At 38.7% G+C, this 19,000-nt stretch overlaps 2 protein-coding genes across 2 annotated transcripts in view; one reads left to right on the forward strand and one right to left on the reverse strand.

The window, feature by feature from the left end:
- Positions 1-19,000, forward strand: part of LOC134676373 (uncharacterized) — a 250,632-nt gene that overhangs the window by 94,899 nt on the left and 136,733 nt on the right. The window lies entirely within an intron of this gene.
- Positions 1,926-6,774, reverse strand: LOC134676111 (UPF0669 protein C6orf120 homolog). The gene is made up of 4 exons (XM_063534393.1): positions 6,488-6,774; positions 5,652-5,743; positions 4,957-5,079; positions 1,926-4,231 (listed from the first exon to the last, which is right to left on the reverse strand). Exons 1-4 carry the CDS (start codon positions 6,718-6,720, stop codon positions 4,125-4,127), a joined length of 555 nt encoding a protein of 184 aa, XP_063390463.1. The 5' UTR covers positions 6,721-6,774; the 3' UTR covers positions 1,926-4,124.

The raw sequence follows: 19,000 nt of genomic DNA on the forward strand, positions 1-19,000 counted from the left end.
CAACTAATCCCAGAATTGGCATGCGCACTAGTTTTTACGAAAGCGACTGCCCTGACCTTCCAACCCAGAGAGTAAACTTATTTGGATTAGTCCGGTTTCCTCACATTGTTTTCTTTCACCGAAAAATAGGTATCGGTGTATAAATAGGTATCAAATGCTATTCCGTACAAAAGTTCGAAAAATCATTGGTACGAGCCGGGGTTAGAACCCGCGACCTCCGAATTGCTTTCCGCTAGGCCAGCAGCGCTTCCCCCACATACTCAGTGTTATCAGGTTTTTTAAAAATCAAAAACGATTACTTATGAAAGCAGAAGAATATAAATGATCGTATTAGATTTATAATTGTTACATATTTGCCGTAACTTATTTTTAAAATGTGTTTTTCAATTAAAAGACACGTCAAAATTGTTTACCTTATTTCTAATGCTAAAAAAACAAACTATAGTAATAATTGTGTTTTTCATTCATAGACAAAATCCATTATTTTTAACCACATGAAATTTTATACACTTCTTTTTAGGGTTCCGTACCCAAAGGGTAACGGGACCCTATTACTAAGACTTCGCTGTCCGTCCGTCCATCCGTCCGTCCATCCGTCCGTCCGTCTGTCACCAGGCTGTATCTCACGAACCGTAATAGCTAGACAGTTGAAATTTTCACAGATGATGTATTTCTGTTGCCGCTATAACAACAAATACTAAAAACAGAATAAAATAAAGATTTGAATGAGGCTCCCATACAACAAACGTCATTTTTGACCAAAGTTAAGCAACGTCGGGAGTGGTCAGTACTTGGATGGGTGACCGTTTTTTTTATGCTTTTTTTTGTTTTTTTTTTGCATTATGGCACGGAACCCTTCTTGCGCGAGTCCGACTCGCACTTGCCCGGTTTTTATTGCAGTGAGGATGTCCTGATTGTAAAAATCAGAGAGATTAGGAAGAGTATAATTTCTAATTATCTTTGTAAAAATAAAAGAATACGTGTAGCCCATACTTAATAATCGATTTATGATAATAAGAAAAATTAAATAAAAATAAAAAAACAATACGAAATTTAGGTGTAACAAAAATACAAAAAGTTATGTTCCAGCATACAATGACTGGGGATCGAACCGGGAATCTTCCGTTTGCAAGCAAAAAAGTGACTGTTTGCATAACACGCCATGATAGTTCTTAGCTAAGCTGACGAACTTCTCGCTTAGGTCAATTAACTACCTGTCAAATATCAGTGTCAACAAAATTGCACTAAACATGACGGCACTCCAAATTCGAGCCGTGGTCGGCCCGGCAACGTCGGAAATGGTATGGCAACGTCGCAAATGTATCTGTACACGACATTTGTGACACACACATACGTAAAATTGATGAAAAGTTAACTATGATTTTTGCATGATTTCTGTATGAAACATTGTTTTCCTGTTAATTTCGCGCAAACGAATATTCGAAAGAAGATAAATGCGGAAATATTTGTGTACTAATAGTGTGTAGTTACTTAATGAGCTTTGATTGAATTTTGTATGAAAAGCGAACCACCTTGTTTATTTCATACAGCAAAATAAATGCGATGCGACAAAGACCAAACGTTGGGGAATCAGTAGGACAATAATATAAAATAAATATACTGATATATACCCATAAATTCATTGGTTTATTAAAAAACACAATTCCCATGGGAATTTTTTAGTTTGTAATTCCGCTACTCGATGCTAGATGTCGCCTATGAAAATATTAGTCTTTGGCATCAACACTGATGTATGGAGTGAGCACTCGTCTTACTATATTTCTCTATGGTCTACTAAACAAATCAGTGCTGCACTCTGGTGGCAGAACATTGCAGGAATACTCCCTATTTTGCGAATAAATAAAAAATCATATTATATTGTAAAATAATTTAATGACTAGAAAAAAGTGTGTGAACAGAAAAATCCAGGTATACGTCTAGGTACTATGAGGGACGATTCTAACAAACCCAAACTAATGAGATTTCATTGTATCATATAGCCCAGGGGTCTCCTAACCCTGGCCCGCGACGCGTTCCAATCCGGCCCGCCGATACCCAAACCGACACCCACTGTCCGGCCCGCGGGAGCCAGGCTCCAGGGGTTCAGCGTTCATTGAGAGTGGAACTGTTCCTAACAGCAGCAATCTGACACCCTCCCCCGGAGCAAAAACCCGGTATCGCAATATGGCCATCGGACTTTTAGACGCACGGCCGGTTTCCATCCTTACTTGGTAGATATTCCACCAATTCGCATGAAGCGCTTTGCTTCTTCTTTCCTTATGCGCACTGCCAAGGAATGGAATTCCTTGCCGGCGTCTATATTTCCGTGTTCTTATAACCCGGCAACCTTCAAATCAAGAGTGAACAGGCACCTTCTGGGCGAGCTCGCTCCATCGTAGGCCACGTCTACGCCTCGGCTAGTCTGTGGCCATGAGTAAGCCCATTCATAATAATAAAAAAAATGGCTCTCAGGTAAAAAAGTTTGGAGCCCCCTGATATGGCCTATCGACTATTCACCTTCCGACTCCATCATCAGATCAGCTCCATGTGATCATAACATTGCATTGTCACTGGTTTTTCATAACCTCTAGCCGCCCATACGTCAAACCTTGCCAAGCAAAATGAAATTTTATTTTGTCAACACAAAGTTCAAATTAGAATGGAACAGGAGACCTTTTTATAGGTCTCTGGGCGCCCAGAGGATAAATGTGACGTTCCACGGCAAAAGGTACCTTATGGCGGCTGGCGCTTACGTCGCATAGCGCCCCAATAATATTGGAGCGGCGTTAATAATAGCGTAAGCGCCAACCGCCATAAGGTACCTTTACCCGTGGGACGTCACAAATATATTAAAGAGCCATATTAAATGTCAAAAAGCTGTTCCAATTTAGCTTCCAAGTATGACAAACTAACATAAAAAAGTGGAAGTACAGTACATGCTAACAGGGCGAGTTAAATTGCTTGTAAAATAGATATTTAAACTAATAAGTTTTTGGCAAAAAAATCATTTTTGTTACAAGCTTTTATCGCTGACTGTACTTTTTTTTCCACAGGCAACTTTACTAATACTCGCCGAGACGATTCTAAAAACCCCAAACACAATTAGGTTGCGTAGTTTCATCACAGAGTTCCTATGGCCACCTCCTGTCTCCATTATCAGATCAGCTCGATGGTACCATAATAATTGTCACCAGACTTACATATGTATGCAAATTTTCAGCTTCATTGGAAGTCGGGAAGTGGGTCAAATTTAACTTGCAAGATTTGACCCATACAAACAGTTAAGTTACATACTTACAATTTACATTGAAAGTTAATAAAAAGCTTTTAATAAATGTACAGGAGTGTACGGTTTTTAAAAGATCGGCAACGCGCATGTAACACCTCTGGAGTCGCGGGCGTCCATAGGGACGGATGCGTGTCGGACCACGCATAATAAAGAGGGTTCCATTTTTTGTATTCTAATTATTCGTTTTGGATTCTAATTATCACTACACCTTATAAAACCGCCGCCGCGTCTGTCTGTGCTTGTTTGCCATCAACATTTTAATTAAAAAAAAACTCCATTATATCGCCAATAAATTGCGAAGCTATAGACCAGCGGTCGGCAACAAGCGGCCCGCGAGCCTCCCTGGCCATTTTGTATGTGATATTGACAAACGACAATGTCTGCTAAAATCGCAAATATTACCAACTTACAAAGTGCGGCCCGCGTCAACTTCGTTAACTACTATGTGGCCCTTGGCTGCTAAATGGTGCCGACCGCTGATATAGACAATTGTCACAAGAAACACGACATTTGTCACGAAATTTCTCATTCCTGTCAAGATTTACCGAAATTTCTTTTAAATCTTGTGACAATTGACATAATCATAAACTTCGCAAGAGAAATGCCTGTTTTTGCCGATATAATAGTTTTCTTTTTAATAATACAATGGTGGTGGCAAACAGGAATACGGCCCGCCCGATGGTAAGCGGTAACCGTAGCCCATGGAAGACTGTGACATCAGCAACGGTGACATTTGTCGAATTGTCACACCTGTCACCTTGGTGAAATAGGGGCCAGGGGGGCTCGCAGGCCGCAAGTGACCGCTGCTCTAAGCATATAAAAGTCGGTATAAATCCTACAACACAAACATGTCAAATATCATGTCAAGTATGCTGAGCAGTTTCAGGAAGCGCGGTTTGCCTTCCTCCTCGCCTTTCCGCTTCTCGCGACGCTTCTCCACTTCTGCAACCATAAATATGATTATTTTTAGAGATGCACCGAATATTCGGTTACTATCCGTTATCGGGCCTATCCGACCCTTATTTTATTATCCGGCCGGAGACCGGATAGTGACCAACTATCCGGCCGGATACCTTATAGTAACTTAGCTTGATTTCGGAGTATAACACGATATAGTTTGCAAAACTTTATTTTTTTATTGTCTCATTTACCCCCCAAAAGCGTCGCCTATGTTTAAAATTCATTTATTTTCGTTACATACCCGTCTTTGGGTCACAGACTTACATACATATGTGTACCAAATTTCAACTAAAAATTCAAATTCAAATTTCATTAATATTTTTCAAATTTTAATGGTTCAGTAGTTTCGGAGAAAATACGTTGTGGCAGGCGGACAGCCAGACACACGAATGATCCTATAAGGGTTCCTTTTGAGGTACGGAACCCTAAAAAACCTTACCCCTAGTGGCAACCAAATCCCTGGTTACAAAGTATCTTATTGTTTTCGGGGGTCCTTGCATGCGAATACACTTCGACCCATAGGGATCTTTTGTTCCATTACCCCCTAGGAAAGATCCGTCAACTACTCAAGAGCTTTTCCCACCATATCCATGTGTTGGGTGATGGAGCTCATGGGTAGCGTTTTATAGTCCTTTGGTTCCTGGTATCCTGCTCCAAAGTCATTCTTTGTCTGGCGAGGGAGGCGTGGTTATAAAGTAATAAGTCACCTGTTCTCTCATGCGGCCTTGCGTCTTCAAGGAAGGCGTGGGCGCGCGGCGCTGGCGCCGTCAGGAACACTTGGATGCTGTACTCGGACTGAGCGTGCGACCAGTGCCCGAACACACCGATACCTACAAACAAACAAATATTAATATCTGGGAGACCGCATGCTTTGCTCGGAAAACATATAAAAAACCGGCCAAGTGCGAGTCGGACTCGCGTTTCTAGGGTTCCGTACATAAGTCCCACTCCCGCTTGACTGCACATTTCTAATAGGTTTTCCTGTCATCTATATGTAAAGAACTATTTTGTTTTTTTTTTTTCAAAATTGTAGACCCCGTAGTTTCGGAGAATAAAGAGGGGGAATGGTCATTTTTTGGCTATTTTCTTAAATAACTTTGGACCTATGTATTTTTTTTTCTTTATGTATTGTAAAATTATAAAAAATATGTCATCTTTGGGTCACTAATTTACATATGTGTACCAAATTTCAACTTAATTGGTCCAGTAGTTTCCGAGAAAATAGGCTGCGACAGACGGAGAGACAGACAGACGCACGAGTGATCCTATAAGGGTTCCGTTTTTTCCTTCTGAGGTACGGAACCCTAAAACTCAAAAATGCGTGCATGCCCAGAGATAGACGTAGCTAGATCGATTTATCGCCCCCGAAAAGCCCCATATAGCAAATTTACGAGATACGAACCCACAGGGCGCGGGAAGTCAGCGGGTATGTTGACCAGATCAGGGCCGCAGGTCACCGAGCTGAAGTTGTTCCGGTCCACCTCATAACTTGGCCTGAAATTGTGAAAATAGAAATAAATGATACACAAAATAAATAGTGATCGATCTTACACACAAATTGACCTTTATCAAGGGAGTGAAAGCATAAGCAAAACTAGACAATATACATTAATACATAGAAAACTTAACCTCTAGCCGCCGATATGTCAAACCTTGCCAAGCAAAATGAAATTTTATTTTGTCAACACAAAGTTCAAATTAGAATGGAACAGGAGACCTTTTTATAGGTCTCTGGACGGCTAGAGGTTAAATACATAGACGCTTATCATGAATAGTGGCACAACTCAAAATGAAATGCTATTGCATTCAATATTCTATCTTTTACTGGTAAGATTTAAAATCGAACGGCATTTCATTTTGTATTATGCCACTATTCATGATAAGCGTCAATATAGAAAACATCCATAACTCAGGAAGAAATATCTGTGTTCATACAATAAATAAATGCCTTTCCCAGGATTCGAACACGGGACCTCCTGCTTTGTAGGCAGGGTCACTAACGACTAGGCTAGGACCTCAAGATAAAATAATCAATGAAAACCGCAATTAAGCACCGCCAAGACTAGATATTTCTTTCTACTGTTGTGAGAGCTTTATAGAAACCACAAAATAGTTAAGATAGTATGTAAATCCTTAATATGTAGAAAAATGTACTCATTTCCAGAAATTTACATCGTAAAAACAGGTACGTTTTGTTCAGTGTTTTTTCATTTTTAACTGCAAATTTGCGCTACATACCTGATCGTATCAGCAACATAAAGGTCCGCGTCGCCGCTCAGAGACGTCAGCTCCACCAGCAGCGGCCCTATGTGGCCCAACTGCCAATACGAAAAATTGCCAGCACCCACCGAACCTACTACCGTATCTAATAGCACTTTATCAGACTCTATTTGCACATATCCTGATAAAAGTGAGGATATAGTTGATATACATATAATTCCTAATAACACTAATATAAATTCACGACGCATTTCTACAGGAAATGGAGAAAATTGTATAATAAGAATAACATTAATAACGAGGACTTTCAGAGCAAATTTGATCTGGTAGAAGAAAATTACATCTTTGTAGCCTTATTAACAACGAAGAATCACTTGAAATTGGACTTTAATATATTGTAGTAAGACGTATATTTAGAACAAAATATACAACATTGTTAAACATTAATAGCGTTATTAGCATCAAGCTTATTCTATTTATGAGTTGACAGTAATGCTTCGTTCGGAAAGCGTACAATCTTTCATATTACATCGTTCAGAACCCTTCAAAAATACCAAATCATATTATTTTGACAAAATATAACTAAATAGAGTCTGTGCGGAAAGAGAAGAGTCGTGGCAGAAACGGGAACTAACATTTTAAATTTTATATGGCAATCAAACCTTTGACACCTGTCTTGTAAAAAGTAAACAAACTTCTGTCAATGTATATTTTTAGTGTTCCGTACAAACCTTTGTTTACGGAACACTTATGGGATCACTTCGGTCTTGCAAATCAGTTAAATACGTTTTTCTCAGAGACCGTTTGACATAGATACCTAAAATTTGGAACAGTTATAGCAATTACCACCACTCATATTGTAAATAAGTCAAAACTGCTTATTTCTTATTAAAGGGGGAAATTTGGGGGGTTGAGAGGGGTAGGCTGAAACTTTTTTCATTTGTAAGAATCGTGTGGGGTACCATTAGAAAGCTTGCAAAAAATTGAGTCGATGGACTGATTTTGACTTCATTTTAGACTGCAATAGTTTCGTCAAAAAATGCATTTAAAGTTGCAAGTTTTCATACAAAAATTTTCACCTCTGTCCTGGCGATTTTCGCGAAAACTATAGCTAACAGGCAGCTGACCAGTCAATACCCAACTTAAAGAAGCATGGAGACGGCGGGAAAATTATAAGCTTAACTTTATCTTTATTAGTTTTTCAACTGCAGCTTGACCTTTGGTTGCTTAGGGCTAGCTAACTGATGCTTACACTGGTCAATTCATATTAGGCGAGAAACATCCTTAGTTAAGACTTTGGCATTGAAATTTATGACTTATGTCTTTGACACAAAGTTTAATTCTGCTTGCTTATTTTTGTGGGATATTTAATTTTATCTCAATAGCCTACTATAAGTATGAGAGAGATCTACAAAATACGACCTTATTATATTGCAAATAAGGTTCAATTTCGAACGGGCTTTCCAACCAATGGACTCTCAAAAACCTGAAAAATTCAAATTAAGAATTCCGTTCTTGACTGTCGTTGTGTTTTTTTTTCCACAATAGGCATGTTGTCATGAATCGCGAATATATAACATGTTACGTTTTTACCATAGCAGGGAATATTAGAATGCTGAAAATCATATTTTGCAAGTGTAAATATGCGTAATAAATTAATTAAAAATAAGCAAAAGTATTTAAAATAATGCCCAGTATCACGTGACTGCAAACGCCAATCGGGGCGCGTGACGTCATGACATGAGAATCACCACAGACTAGTCGTCAAACCTGACCGTAATCCATACGACACCGCCAAAGAGTTTGGATGTTCAAAAACTGTATGTATTTTTTATTTCGACAATAGACATTTATTACGTACAAAAAATATTATTACATGATATAAAAATATATACTTATTTGTTATTAAATAAATAAAATGTCATATAATATGATATTTCACCAAAATCTTTTTAATAATTTGGCTGAATGGAACTATCATCGCCATGTTGGATGTCGGAAACAAAAAAAATAAAATTTAAAAAGTTATATTTGCGTTTACTATATTTGCACTCACAATTTCAGTTGTATCATAATAATTCATCTTAAATTGTAACTGTAAGTGTTTTTGTGTGAAATCAGTTATTGTGATTCATTTTTGAAATGGTTTTATCATCGCTGAACGTAATATGTATACATATAGTTCGCAAGTAACAATATCATTCAAGTGAAAATCCGTAACTGCAACGCAAGTATCATTCAACAAATATTTGTTTTATACTCTAGGGTCTTGATTGTTGTTCTTTTACATATAGGCACTGCATAAGACATGTAAAACTTGTTATTCATTATTTTAGCTTATATATTTACATAATACTGATCTTTTAGAAAGAGATATAAATTAAATACTACAGCTTTTGATCTACGCTAGGACTGACATTTTGGCAGCAGTTTGTTTATTTATCTGTTCGTGACGTCACGTGACAGCTTGGAGCGTTTAGGCTCAAACTTTAAACACTAAACTAATTAAGCTCTATTTAGTATGTAAAACTAATGAATAAAAATTTTAAATATTTTTTTTGTAATAATTACGTGTCTATCTATAAAATGAATACAGTTTTAAAAATTTGTCAACATGCCTATAGGACACATAGAGTTAGTAAGGCGTATAGAGATAATAAAGTCATTTAATATTTATGAACAGCTTTGGCCTCATGTATAGATTTTATTGAGAGTATCTGATTCGTCGAAACAATATACACAATATTCCTTTTCATTAAGTACCATTACATTTCTGTATTAATTGTATAATTATAATATCTATTAATTATATTCAGTACTTATGTATATTTTTGAACGGATCGGTGAGCAACAAGATTCAGGGCTATAACCGCGAAAATAAAAGTTCGCAAATTGCGAGCATTTTTCTCTGTCACTCTAATTACGCCTTCATTGGAGTAAAAGAGAAAATCCCCGCAAATTGCGAATTTCGGTTTTCGCGGTAGCCCCTCAGTCCTGTTACGAGAAAATAATTTTGGAAGACATTAATTGTATATGACAGTTAAATATCACAGTTTTTAGAAACAAAGGTAAAATTGACGAAATATAGCTGGTCAAGCAAATCGTGTCAGTAAAAAAAGGCGCGAAATTCAAATTTTCTATGAGACGATATCCCTTCGCGCCTACATTTTTCAAATTTGCCGCCTTTTTCTACTGACAAGATCTGCTTGACCAAGTATATTTAAAGTAAGCCGATCTTGTTTTTTAGCAGTTCTAAATAATATTAAAGTCTATATATATGGCATAGAACTAGAAACAAATTCAAATAAAAAATAATAATGAGTTCTAAATTCAAATTGAAGGAGTATACATTTAAGGTATTATAGGCCAAGCGCGCACCACGATATTAATTTTTGCGACACGATTTTAGAATCGCGCTGTAATATATCTCAGAAAATTCGCGCAGTGAACTGCGATGAAAAAGTCGACGATTTGCTCATTCTCAACATGGATTTCGTACCAGTCGCTTGTCATGAAACGTGTCTTTAATATGCGATTGCTGTATGACTTTGAGCATTTATAACACAAAGGTGATCCCCGTCTATTTCCATAATTAAATGGTCAACATCTAGCGTCTCATTTTGAGACTCCATTGGAGATGCAGGGTGCCGAGATGTTGGGGTTTGGAGAGCGAAATGCCGACTGAGGTCCGGCCGGGGTGCGATTTTATTATCATAGTGCGCGCGGGGCCATACAACTCCGCATGCTGCAATTCACTTTGCGACAATCGCGTCGCGAACAATCGCGGAAAAATGTGACAAATCACAATTTTAAAATCGCTGCGATTTTTTTGTCGCATATGCGCGCACTAACATATAAACACATACGTTGCATTTCTGCGACAAAATTATCGCAGGACAAAAAATCGTGGTGCGCGCTTGGCCTTACTCTAAATTATTATAATACATCAAGCATTCGCGAGATGCTCGACTTCGGTATTCAAACACAAAGCAATAGTACAAGAATCTAACTAAATGCAAAGGCCGAAGGAGCGATTCGTAGATCCGAAGCGTCCGACAGACGCGCGCCTCCCGTAACTTTTCCAAGTATTTTTAAGTACAAGTGTCTAAGTCGCAAGATCCAAAGGCTGAAGTCGCATTGGGCCGAAAGCCCGAAGCATCCAGGAGGTCAGTTCTAAACACAGGTAATTAATACAAGTGTCTAAATGCGAAGGCCGGAGGCCGAGCTCCGCGTAGGGCCGAAGGCCCGAAGCCTGCAAGATGTCAGTGGTTAAACACAGAACTGACAGCCTGGACGCTTCGGGCCTTCGGCCCTACGCGGAGCTCGGCCTTCGGCCTTCGCATTTAGATACTTATACTATTGTTCTGTGTTTAAGTACTAACATCTTGGACGCTTCGGGCCTTCGGCCCTACGCGGAGCTCGGCCTTCAGCTTTCGCATTTAGACACTTGTACTATTGTTCTGTGTTAAAGCACTGACATCCTGGACGCTTCGGGCCTTCGGGCTACGCGGAGGACGGCCTTTAGCTTTCACATTTAGACACTTGTACTATTGCTCTGTGCTCAAGCGATTACATTTTGCTAAAGCTCGGCCTTCGGCCTTCGTACTTAGACACTTTGTACTATTGTTCTGTGTGTGTAGTTGAATACGGTATCCTAAAAACAGGGAAACAACCTCTGTAAAATGTAACGATGCGAGCGGTACGGCTACCATCAGTTTGGCATTGACATAAACGCTACCGTGGGCGTGAACGTAATTTACTTTCTATGTATCTCGCTCGTACTGACATATTAGTGCGAAAGAGATATACCTATAGGAAGTAAATTACGTTCACGATATCGTTTATGTCAATGCCAAACTGATGGTAGCCGTACGGAACACTAAATGCCTCGAGCTATCTCGGACTTGGCCAAATTATTATTAACAAAAACCGCAAGTTTTATGTATAAAATATTTTCAAAACACGATAAAACCGTACATAAAACCACAAGGAAAATTATATTTAACATTGTTCGGTTTTGTCAGCAGGAAGAAAACGGCTAAAAGCCGACTATCGACTTACAAAAAGTCGCGGAACGTGTTTCCGCTATTCGCGGGTATTGATGTTGTATTTAAAGCCCCCTCCAGACTATGCGCGTGAATCGCGGGCGAAGCCGCGAACGCGAAGTGTGGAGTCGATTTCGCTGTCTGCGAAAATCGACTCCACACTCGCGTTCGCGGCTTCGCCCGCGATTCACGCGCATAGTCTGGAGGAGGCTTAATATTAAATAATTACCTATTTAATAAGCCCCCTAAGTAACTTGTCTCCGGTACATAATCGGTAAGTATATTCATTCAAAATATATTAATTTTCATAAATATGCAGGTCATTCATGATCTTTAAAATAACTGACAAATAGTCTTGATACTTGCCATTTTATGCATATTTATATGTAATTTCTTTTTCAGGATTGTGTAAAAGTACCTACGGTATCTCGAATAAAAAACCGCTAAGTAGGTGATATGCAAGAATTCGTAATCTACGTGCCGGACATCCAGTTCAGATGAAGATAGTTCTATGAGTGTCCCTGGTTGTTTTGAAGCTAGCTCAAACATAAGTGACATTGAATATTTTAATTCAGACTTCGATTACAAAGAATAAAACTTTTTCTAATAAAATATTTCTTTATTTGTAGGTTCTGTTAGTTACGAAATTATATTTCATATTTAGCAGTGACTTTTCGGCGAAGTAAAATATCGTGAGATGAGAGAACCGGACATATCCCAATAAGGCCTACCTACTTACTTATGCACTATTATTATTCATATTCATATTTATTATTAATATTGTACACATACATTACAAGTCAAGTTTACAATGGGTGAAATATATCTCAGATAAAATTACAGTTCTATTGTCCAATTTCTACCCGATCTACCCGGTTTTAATAACTGTTGGACTGCACAGATTAGGCAGTACATAAATGAGACTCGTATCTTGTTTGGTACTAAAGTTACAGTTGTATTGGGCAGATTCTTAAATAGTTTTAGCAGTTTTGTCAATCGCAGTCACTTTTTAGTATCTGAGATATAAAAACAAGTATTTTAAAAAGAAAACTAGTGCCTGCGCTAAATCAGAGGATTGAGTTGACGAGCCGACACCACCACCAGGCTCCGTTTAGTAAGCCGTAGTAAAAAACCGGAACAAAAGGGATTCAAGTATCATGACCTTTAGTGTCGTACTATAATCACGTGATCAGTGTTGTCAGCATAGCAAAAACCATAAAATAGCACTGGTGCGCCCTCAAATCCCACGACTCTTCTCTTTCCGCACAGACTCTATGTGTGATTATTATTATATTATAAAACTTAACGAGTTTATTCGACAATAAAACATCTTGTCAGTAGAAAAAAGCGGCAAATTAAAAAATGTTGGCGCGAAGGGTTATCGTCCCATAGAAGATTTTAATTTCACGCCTTTTTCTACTGACAAATTTGCTTGACCAAGTATATGTTTTGATTTGTAGGTTTGTGATTGTGGTTTGTTATACTCGAATAAACAAAGAAAAACTTAAAGAAGGTCAATCATATAATTACTTAGTGCTAGTAATACTTTTCAGGGTTCAGGTGATTCAGGGTCGCGTCTCACGCAGCAGACCAACGTCCGACCACAATCTAGAAGCATTGATTGATGTTTTGATGCTAACAATAGTGCTAACAAAGATGATATTGATAAAATATTCGCTTGGGAGTATTACGTAGTACTATTACTTATTCTGTGGTATTACTCGTATATGATCTGTGGCTTGGGTGAAACGTAAAACCCCGTGTTTTCCAGTTTGCTATCTTATTATTATCTATTTAATCTTTAATTAAGGATTTTAAATTGAGGTTGGGGAATCTCAGAAATGTAGGTGCCGTTCAGTTATCCAATATACTCGTACCTACTTAATTAACTGTTTTTTTGGAAATATTACAAATCATCAAAAAAAAATACTGTTAATTTTCAACTTGCTAGGTCATCTGGAAGTGGTTTAGGTTTTTGATGTTTCGTTTTTCCCGTCGTTCAGGGTCTCTGATCCTGACAGAAGTCTATCTAACCCCCTTCTTTCCCAGTTGAACATAGGAAAAAACCGGCCAAGTGCGAGTCAGACTCGCGCACTAAGGGTTCCGTACCATTACGCAAAAAACGGCAAAAAAAAATCACGTTTGTTGTATGGGAGCCCCACTTTTTTTTTCTGTCTTTATTATTTTTTACTATAGCGGCAACAGAAATACATCTACATTGACAATTTCAACTGTCTAGCTATCACGGTTCATGAGATACAGCCTGGCGACAGACGGACAGTGGAGTCTTAGTAATAGGGTCCCGTTTTCCCTTTGGGTACGGAACCCTAAAAACGATCAGAACAACTGTATTCCTTTGTTCAAATTAAGTCAACGTATATAAGTATAAGAGAGAGGGTATTGGAGAGTGAGGAGAAACTTGGAGGTGGAAGAACTGGTGGGCGAGCCCAACATCATCGGCGAAGGCAAGGCTGCTCGACTTCGCTGGCTCGGCCATGTGGAGAGGATGGGAGCGGATGGTGTGGCCAAAAGAGCTTATCTGGGGCGACCAACTGGGAGACGTCCGGTAGGAAGGCCTAGGTATCGATGGATCGACGAGGTCCAGAAAGACCTGTGTGGCATACAAGCGGCTGAATGGCCTCAGATCGCACAGGATAGGAACGAATGGCAAAATCTAGTGTCGGGAGTCCAAGATCTACTTCAGGGCGCTGAGCCAGCGAAGTAAGTAAGTATATAAGTAAGTATTAAGTAGGTACATCAAGTAGGTACATGTGTTTCTTCAGTGACGTCACTTGTTATTCTCTTTACGGTGACGCGATTGTTGAATTACTCGATACGGTATCTTGCTTTACACAATTGATAAGATTTGAGTTTACAAATGTGAATCAACTTGGCGATAAGGCATCCTGTAGGTATTACGGTTTAAGGCCTGTGCACACCGGCTGCGTGTGCGTGACGTACACGTGCGCGTGCGGCGTGGTAGTATACTGATCCTTATGAGAGATGGCACACCGCTTGCGTGACGTGTGCGTGTGCGGCTCCAACATTTTAGCGCACGCACACGCGCACGTCACGCACACGCAAGCCGGTGTGGCTCGGCCTTTATTCACGTATATTTTGTTTGCTTTCTTAATATTAGGAAAGGCTAGGATTAGGACTCGGAATGGCATACCCGGCTCGGCTTCTAAAGCTTATGATTTAGATACTGGAAATTGACAAAGTCTAATTTTAGACAAAACGTTTGTAAGTACTACTAGTTATTTGACTTATTTGTTTTAAAGCCAAAGCCAAAACAGTTACGTTGTGGCCAAAACAGGCAAAAAAGTTGTTGTTTAACCCCTCCTAATAAGTATTGATATCTGTTAGGAATAGGGCTCCTAACAGGAAAGAAAAGCTTGATAACATTATCTCAAGCAAGACTATACATAGTAATGGCATCTCATATAATAGAAAGAACACCTACATTTGTTTTATATTGACTATCAAATATCATAATAGTCTATACTCTTCATTTTTTTTGTTGACATTAACAATATTCGAGCAAACGATAGACTCCAAAATTGAGTCGCTACACTCGTGGTGTGGTTCAAATATTGAGCCGGTCAAGGCACGAATGGTTAAACAATAAATTTTGCTCCCGAGAGAAACACAAAATTATTCACCACAACAACTCGAGAATAGTCTGTATTCTATTCTATCAGCCAACAAAATTTGCATCAGATGATTACTTTGCCAGTTTGCCACACATGTGGATAAAATGCAACTTTCTTATCTATTTTTGAATGTACAAAGAGAGCTTTTACGAGTTAGTGTGGTGATTTTTAGGGTTCCGTACCCAAAGGGTAAAACGGGACCCTATTATTTAGGGTTCCGTACCCAAAGGGTAAAACGGGACCCTATTACTAAGACTTCGCTGTCCGTCCGTCCGTCCGTCCGTCTGTCACCAGGCTGTATCTCACGAACCGTGATAGCTAGACAGTTGAAATTTTCACAGATGATGTATTTCTGTTGCCGCTATAACAACAAATACTAAAAACAGAGTAAAATAAAGATTTAAGTGGGGCTCCCATACAACAAACGTGATTTTTGACCGAAGTTAAGCAACGTCTGGCGGGGTCAGTACTTGGATGGGTGACCGTTTTTTTTTGCCTTTTTTTTTGCATTATGGTACGGAACGGAACCCTTCGTGCGCGAGTCCGACTCGCACTTGCCCGGTTTTTGAATGTACAGAGCTTTTACGAGCTAGTGTGGTGATTTTTTTTTATAACAGGGGTTATATCGATGAGGTCACCTCTCCCCTAAGTTTAATGCGTGACGCGTCATGCGGGTATTATTATCGGCTATTATTAGTTACTATTATTAACAAGAAAGCAGCCGTCAATACTATTAACTTTTCATTGACAAAAGAACGTAGGGGAACCGAGTTTTATAAGGGGTTCGAAACAATAAAATACCTACTTCATTGTTACAAGTGAAAGTAATCAAATAGTAGAAAATCACTAATTATTTCCGTATAGCTAATATGTCGGCGGCCGATCGTAAGGTCAGGCAGATCGTAATGTTTTGACGATAGTGACATTAAACCAATATATAGGTAGGTTGCTTTAGATGCCCGAAGGGCAAACTGCCCAGAAATGGGAGCCAGGACTCAGGAACCCCGCCGTCGACACAGGGAACGACTCAAAGATTTTCACGTTTCACGATATGCCTATACCTCGTTTTTTTTAGCATTAGAAAAAAGGTAAACAATCTTGATGTGTCTTTTAATTGAAAAACACATTTTAAGAATAAGTTACAGTAAATATGTAACAATTATGAATCTAATACAATCATTTATATTATTCTGCTTTCATAAGTAATATATATAATATTCATAAATTTTTAAATATTTACATGGTTGAACCGGGAATCGAACCCGCTACACGAGAAAAAAAAATCAGCCTGTAGTTTTATTATACCGATCGAAAGGATTCATGCAGTTTAAATTGTTTTTTAAATTAAAATAAAGTCTTCTTTCAGCAAAATATCCTATCTACGATATTTAAGGTACTTTCCCTTGTATGTTAGCCGATTTTTCGTAGTTTACGAGTTTTTTAAGAAATTCCTGGGTGCAGCTTTGCTTTGCTTTTATGTCTTCTAATAATTGTTCGTGGTATTTGCACTGATAACATGAAATAGCGACGGGGAAGTGACCCCACAAAAGAGGACTTTTTTTAAAGAGTTACTAATTTGGAAGCTTTCCACCTCAGTTCCTTTGACCGGCGACTCTCAAAAATTTGGACAATTAAGTATCATTTTTTTGACCTTTTAAAAAACTTAGGGTCTAGCTGTTTCTAAAATAACAAAAAGTCCTTGAAATCGCTTGTATTTTTTATTTATTTAGGTAAGGGCAATATCTAAGCTTGACATGCTTGAACGTAAAAGTTTGTCTTTTTTTCCCAACTCAGCGAAGTGAGGATGCTGTTTTTTTAGCAACTGCGCCGTTTGTCAAGGATTATGTTACAAAAAGGAACATTTAATAAAGTTCAATATTTTTTTTTATAAATTAACTTTTCAACCCGGAATTTCTTAACAAAAGTTAAAAGTAATAATAATCATAATTCGAAAACTACGAAACGTCGGCTAACATACATACTTATTCTGATAGCCCACTGCGTGAGAAATTTAAAAAATTTATGGACGTCAAGGTTTGGGCCACCCTGTATAAGACATGCCGTGCTAACATCGCTCGTTCTGTGATACTAGAATGTCGTGAAAAACCTGTGTCAGGTATTGAGAGCATTCTATCCAGAGTTTAGGTGTGGGATTGGGACAATTTAGTCCAATTCAATCCCACCAAGACTCAATTTTGCGCGTTTAGCGCTAAGAAAACCTAATTTTTCAAGGCACAAGCCTTCCCATGTCAGGGAGTATTGGGAGCCTCGGTGTTGACATCTCTATCAGTGACGTCCAATGATTTCGTAGCCACCTTGCTGGGTAGGCTGCGCTCGTATCCCAAAAAACTCGGTGTGCTCAATAAAGGGAGGCGATACTTTACTCTGGGGTAAACAGATCCCATTTATTGAGTACTGCTGTCACCTTTGGGCAGGAGCATCTGGATGCCACCTTGGACCCTTCAAATCAGTTCAAAGGTGCGCTGTACCTATGAATAGTCTACGATCCCAAACTCACAAGCGATATTGAACCTTTAAGTCTAAGGAGATCTCCAAAAAATAAGTGTATAAGTTTTAAAATGGTCGGCAACGCGCATGTAACGCCTCTGGAGTGTATATAGACGTCCATAGGATGCGGTGACCGCTTACTATCAGGTGGGTCGTAAGCTTGTTAGCCACCGATGTACTAAAAAAACACTTATTTGTCTCAATTAAAAGTAAACTTTAATAAGTAAAAAAGTACCCTTTTGTTAGTTTATTTCGTTTGGGAGGAGGGGGGGGCGCAAATTTGGTGCCTGCCCCGGGCGCCATATCCTCTAGCTACGCCACTGACGATCGGCCGCCGACAAATGGTCTCTATAATTTTAAAAGTACCTAACTGTTTTGGCTTTAAATAGCTTTGCCCTTACTCCAAACTCCAATCATCTTGCAGACAAAATTTCATAAATACGTCCAAAATACTCCAAAACAAAACTCAGCTGTTAAACATCTGCCTCCAATAAAGAACCTGTTTTCAAAAGTGGGTTGGTAAAAACACCCACCGCGGGAAACAGCTGATGCGTTCCATACACTTTTTTTTTCTTTATGCATCCCTTTCTCGCTTCACATGACGTATGCGTGTGAAAGAGAGGTCAGAGGGACTTTTGAGGCAAAGGGAATTTGTGTGGGATGGAAGCCATATTTGTTAACTTTACAAATTTATATTTGCGGGTGAAAGTGGCGCCACTGTCGTTGGGTAAGATAGAAAATTGTATAGAATTTGTTAGTTCAAATTTTGGCCACAAATACAAGGAAAGTTTAACTGTTTTTGTTGGAAAGGTGGGATTGGAATCCAATAAGATTTTTTGTGTAGGATCTCGAATTTATAAATATCTTTGGGGTGTTATGAGATCGTTTCTCTAGCTTTCAGTACCTATCTGAAATATGATTATGTCCCGATATAATGATTCCCTTATGTTCCAAGACTCTTCTTTTTCCGCACAGACTCTATTTAAATTACAGTTCCGTTACCTTAATTTGTCTAACCCATCTGCTATTTTAGTATTAAAGATATTACTACCTACCTATGTCACATCTCTGCTCCGCTCCCTATTGTGGGTAGGCAGCCTAACAACAGAGCTATTCCATTAATATTACCTACTAGCGTAAGTAGGTACGTAGGAACGTTGGGTGCCTATGCCTATAGTTCGTTTATTTTAGCATTAGAAAGAACTCCGCAGAAGTAAGCGTGCAGTTTTTATCAGGTTCGTTAATTGTTAATAATTATTGAATTATCTAATGTAGCATGGTTAATACATACAATGTATAATTATTTACTTCAAATTGTTACCGCT

This window comes from Cydia fagiglandana, chromosome 24, assembly GCF_963556715.1.
Source record: "Cydia fagiglandana chromosome 24, ilCydFagi1.1, whole genome shotgun sequence".
In the NCBI taxonomy this organism is placed as follows: Eukaryota; Metazoa; Arthropoda; class Insecta; order Lepidoptera; family Tortricidae; genus Cydia; species Cydia fagiglandana.